At 35.8% G+C, this 6,047-nt stretch overlaps 1 protein-coding gene across 1 annotated transcript; it reads right to left on the bottom strand.

Moving 5' to 3' along the window:
- Positions 1 to 5,128: 5,128 nt before the first annotated feature.
- On the bottom strand, positions 5,129 to 5,754 carry LOC120084521 (uncharacterized). Its single transcript, XM_039040315.2, has 2 exons — positions 5,504 to 5,754; positions 5,129 to 5,417 (listed from the first exon to the last, which is right to left on the bottom strand). The coding sequence occupies exons 1-2, from the start codon at positions 5,752 to 5,754 to the stop codon at positions 5,129 to 5,131; spliced, it is 540 nt and encodes a 179-aa protein (XP_038896243.2).
- Between the last annotated feature and the right edge of the window lie 293 nt (positions 5,755 to 6,047).

Here is a 6,047-nt window from a genome sequence, read left to right as displayed (position 1 = left end):
GACTAATGTACAATACAAAAGCAGTACAATATCCTCCATTACTTGCTTATAAGATAATGGATCCTCAACTCCATTATCATATATTATGTTTGGGGCTTTTGTTAAACCCATGTAGTGTTTAGGTGGGTTCACAACCCTCCCACTACGTCGAGGCAGTCTCAACTTTTGAGATGGTTGACTAGATGAACCAACATCAACAACTCTTGTTGATCTATCAGCTTGTTCAACAACTCTTATTGAACTCTTAGTAGTCTCATTAGAAATATAATTTAAAACAACTTACTTTGGGGTTTATGACCTCTTCAAAAATCACCAGTGCGATGACCCTTCACAAATCGCTCGTAAGTACAGTTGAGCCAATTTACCATTTTGTCCCTGTAGTTACATCTAACTCCTTAAGTACCACTGATTTCTCTAATGAACAATAAGCCATAGTCCTACAATGACTGAGTCCTCTCTTCCAAAGAGAGGGTGTGACGACTATGTGCAAGATCCAGAATCAGCCCTTAAGGGAGTAATCTATATACTTACCCCTACTTCGGGGAAGAAGTGAATTCTGACTTGTGTAGCTGAGTTCCCAGCTCCCCAATCAGACAAATCCCCAAAATGGTAGACTTGTTGAGTTGACAATTTGGCCACTCTTACCCATACAAATCAAAGGATCGCCCTCATAAACAGGAATTCTCAACTCACTTAGGATTAAGGTCATGTCACCTATGGTCATCCTAGTGAATGTAAATCTCAATTATCAATGGTGTTATATAAAGAGACTAATCATTTCGTGGTCCGGTCTTATACAAATTCTTTGTATAGGATACCCCCGCTCGCATGTCTCCACATGAATGGTCAGGATCAAACCATTTGTAGCACTTTACAACACTTGTAACATCTACAAAGCGCGTCGCATCCATAGTGTCACCAGGATAAGGTATCCCTCCTTTATCCTTATACTACAGACCATTTAGGTTATTACTTAAGGCAGGATCCACTTGTATGTCTCCATATACATGCTTAAGTTACATGAAATAACCACAGGTCTCAGTTTATTGGATTGAGTAAATACTTATAAAATAACACTTATTTTATGAATAACAATATGTTCATAAAGTGTTTACAAACTACGAGACTACTAGGAGAATTAGAACATCAATCCCAACACATATCTATATGGATCTTTTGATAATGATATTTATATGAAAATTCCAGAAGGATTTAAGGTAACTGAAATATATACATCAAATTCCCAAGAATGGTGTTCAATAAAGTTATAGAGATCACTATATGGATTGAAACAATTAGGACGTATGTGGTACAATTGCCTGAGTGGATATTTATTGAAAGAAGGATATCAAAATAATAATATGGCCGTGTGTTTTTATAAAGAAATCACAATCAGGATTTGCTATTATAACTGTATATGTTGATGACTTGAATATAATTGAAACTTCTGAAGAGCTTTCAAAGGCAATAGAATATCTTAAGTAAGAATTTGAGATGAAAGATCTTGAAAAAACAAAATTTTTCCTTGGTTTGCAAATTGAGCATTTAACATATGGAATATTTAATCATCAGTCAACTTATACAGGAAAAATTTTGAAAAGATTTTATATGGACAAAGCACATCAATAAAATATTCCAATGGAAGTCCGCTCATTGGATATAAAAAAAAGATATATTTCGACCTCCAGAAGATAATGAAGAACTTCTTGGTCTTAAAGTACCATATCTTAGCGCAATTGGTGCACTTATGTATCTTGCTAATAATACAAGACCAAATATTGCATTTTCAGTAAATTTATTAGCTAGATTTAGTTCTTCTCCTACAAAAAGACATTGGAACGAAATTAAGCATATACTTCGTTATCTCCGAGAAACAATCGATATGAGTTTTTTTTATTCAAATAAATCAAATTTTGATCTAGTTGGTTATGTATATTCTCAATATTTATCTTATCCACACAAAGCTAGATCTCAAACAGGTTATTTGTTCACATGTGGAGAAACTGCTATATCATGACGATCGGTGAAACAGACTATAATGACCACTTCCTCAAATCATGTTGAAATTCTTACAATTCACGAGGCTAGTCGAGAATGTGTATGGCTAAGGTCAATGACTCAGTACATTCATGAAACATGTGACTTGTCTTCTAATAAAACCTTCCAAAAATATTATACGAAGATAACACATCTTGCATAGCCCAAATCAAGGGAGGATATATTAAAGGAGATAGATATTACTATACAACAAATTTGTAGGATAACCTGACAGACTTATTTACAAAGACATTACCAACCGCAACTTTGGGGGAGTAAATATATTGAATTTTTTTTTAGGAATATGTATTATATGAAATATGTACCTTTTTTCTTTCACTAGGGTTTTTCCCATTGGGTTTTTCGTAGTAATGTTTTAACAAGGCATATTTTATATATATATGGGCATCTAAGCCCATAGCTTAGTGTCCCAAATGCCATGTGTCATCATTTATGTTGTCCATGTGGCATGTAGTTATTCATGCTTGGTGTCCATGTAAGTCCACATCCTACTTGTAACTTTGCCTATAAATAGTGGCATTTGGTGGACCTTAAAAACTCACCAACATTGGTGAGAATTCCACTTCCACCAATTTCCATATTATCCAATTTCATGATTTTGGTTATTTTATGTTTTAGTTATTTTATTTTATAATTTTAGTTTTTATTTATTTATTTATTATTATATAAAAATATTATTAGATTATATTTTTCATATCCGTATTCCCGTTGTGCTCCTCAATTTTCATAACAATTATCTTATTTTGATGAGGTCCAACATATGTTTCAAATACAATGTAATTATATTTCAGTCAAAAAACTATATTTCACACGACTTTTATCAAATACAATATGTAATGACCCAAATTTCTATGATATTTCTAGGACGCTACTATATGCATGCATAGGCTCGAGAATAAACTTCTCAAAGAAAAATTTAATAAAATAAATAAAACTTTTATTTATTTAAGTAAAATTAAAACACTAAAATCCTAAAACACTGTTTGGGGGTACCCCTAATTTTATTTTAGAATAAATTGAGCAAATAAACAAATTAATAAATGAACGAATGAAATATCTAAGAGTTTTAATATGTTAGACTCTTAAACAAGCTCCTATCAAACGACAACATGAATGCAGAAGCGATAACATATCCCAATGGTCGAGTCACGGATCTCTTCTGTCATTTGTCGGTTTGTCTTTACCTTTATCTAAAAAGCATGAAGGGAATTGGATGGGTACCCAGTAAGCGATCCACTATTGAGCCCAATAAGTGAACTATTAGACTTCCTATCGAGACTAGGTGGGGCATAAGCATAAGGGGTGAACTCGGAGGCACGGTTTCATAGTTAGTGATCTTGGAGGGACATAGTAATAAACATAAGTGATAATCTCAAGGGGCACCGTACGTAAGCATAAGGCGTGAGTCTGAAGGCTTACTACACGTGATGTGCATAGCCCGGTAAGAAGGCTAACAACCATTATAGTTCAACTTAGGCATAAACATACAATTATAGTCATAAATCATGCTTAAGAGATTTTAAGAAAATCTCTAAATCCATCCATCAGTCAAACATGTATCAAAACATACTATCAAGATTTCCATGGCAAAACATTAGTTTCCACAATTCCAACTGACCAACAAACATGTTATAATATTCCAAACCATTATAGTTCAACTTAGGCATAAACATACAATTATAGTCATAAATCATGCTTAAGAGATTTTAAGAAAATCTCTAAATCCATCCATCAGTCAAACATGTATCAAAACATACTATCAAGATTTCCATGGCAAAACATTAGTTTCCACAATTCCAACTGACCAACAAACATGTTATAATATTCCAAACCAGCATAGGGACAATACTCAACACACAATTAGGTTCGTGAACGAATCGACAGTAGATAACTTACCTTGATTTTAAACTAAAATATCAAGCAATTAAACCTCCCTCTTGACTTTGAAATTCTCGAATCAAGGCGCCTAAACATAAAGCATAAATAACTTTAATTTCAACTTTAAGGTCCACTTCCAATGCATACAATTCCAAAACTTAGTCCACCTACCCAACAAGTGGTTTACTCCAAACTGTTACAAAATTCCACCAAATACTCCAACCTAAACATAAACAAGAACCAAATATTAAAATTCAACTTACAACATTTTTTCCCCAAACTTCACAAGTTACAACGTCTTAAAACTTATCAAAAATATACCAAAAAAACACTCTTTAATACCGTTGGACAGCACACTTGTAGCTCTAAAACTTCCATCAACCTTCCAAACATAGTGGGTAACTCAAACCAGACAAACTCGAATGGACATTTCAAAAACCCATTCAAGAAAAAAAAACCCAATAAATCTTAAATCTCACCCCAAACCAAGATTCCGGCAAAAAACCAAGATTCGGCGCCCGCGGACACTGGATGAGGGGGACGGACGGCAGTGGACAGAGGCAGTTGGGCCGAGACGGGTGAACAATGGTTGGGCAGCGCAACTACCGTGGAGAGGCAGCAGAACGACGATGAAGGTGCTCGATGGTGATCGGATGCGAGGTGGACGTCGATCAGTGGGGAGGCGTGACTGCGAGTCGTCGGCGGTTAAGCTTCACGGCGACGCGAACTAAACCAGGGGAGGAGACGCACCGCATGGCTAACGGAAGAAGAAGCAAAACGTAATATTATTTTTTTCTGGCACGTTTCTCGAGACAACCCTAATTAATATATATATATGTGTATGTGTGTGTAATTTAATTCTTTTAACCTTAATTCCCCAAATCTCTTAACCAAACAACTCCACCCAACTTCATTATTTTCAAAATTCAAATTAAAAAAAAAATCCAAATGAAATAAAATCTCAACCATTCATCCAAATAAATCAAAATCAAATTTAATTCTTAATAATTGAATTAAATCCATTTACTTCACGAAGATTAATTTGAATTGATTTACCCCTCAAAATAAACAAATTCCAACTCCCTAAAATTCGAAATACAAACTGAAAAATGCAAGATAAATAAATATAATTTCTTGAAATTTTGGATCGTTACATCCTACTCTCCTTAGGGAACTTTCATCCTCAAAAGTTTTAGTCTTGAAAGAGCTCTAGGAGCTCTAGGTACTGAGCTCTCATATCATCCTCTCGCTCCCAGATTGCCTCATCAAACCGATGATTTCGCCATAGAACCTTCACCAATGACACCTCCCTGTTGCACAAAACTTTCACTTCTCTTGCAATAATCTGTATAGGCTTCTCTTCATAACTCAAGTTCTCGTTCAAATGTAAAGGCTCAAAGTCCACCATGTGAGACGGATTTGTCACATACCTCCTCGACATGGAGACATGAAAAACATTGTGTACTGCAGAGAGGGACGCGCTAACCAATAGGCCACAAGACCAATTCACTCTAACACCTTGAATGGCCTCACAAAACACAGACTGAGCTTCCTATTCTTTCCAAACCTCAGAACACCTGTCATAGGTGCTACTTTTAGGAACACTTTATCACCTGCCTCGAACTCAAGGTCTTTACGCCTAACATCGATGTAACTTTTTTGTTTACTCCACGTGACTAGCATTCGAGCCCTAATCTTCTGCATGGTTTCATTTTTCATCTCCACTAGCTCAGTTCCCACCAACTTTCTTTCACCAACCTCACTCCACCAAATAAGAGACCTGCAACCCTTACCGTATAGAGCTTCAAATGGCGACATACCAATGGTAGTTTGATAACTGTTATTATATGCAAACTCTACCAAATGCAAGTGAGAGTCCTAACTCCCTGGAAACTCCAACGTGCAAGCGTGCAACATATCCTCCAACGTCTGGTTCAAGCGCTCAATTTTCCCATCTGTCTGGGGGTGAAAGGTTGCCCTAAAGTTCAATTGAGTCCCCAATGCTTCCTAGAGGCTCTTCCATAAACTAGAGGTAAAATGAGGGTCTCTGCCGGATACAATCGACACTAGCATACCATGCAATCTTACTATCTCTTTCATGTACAACTGAG

The sequence above is a fragment of the Benincasa hispida genome, chromosome 9 (genome assembly GCF_027475165.1).
Source record: "Benincasa hispida cultivar pf3 chromosome 9, pf3_genome.v1.1, whole genome shotgun sequence".
Lineage (NCBI taxonomy): Eukaryota > Viridiplantae > Streptophyta > Magnoliopsida > Cucurbitales > Cucurbitaceae > Benincasa > Benincasa hispida.
Note: the sequence above shows the minus strand (reverse complement) of the source record. Positions and strands in the feature narration are given on the sequence as shown.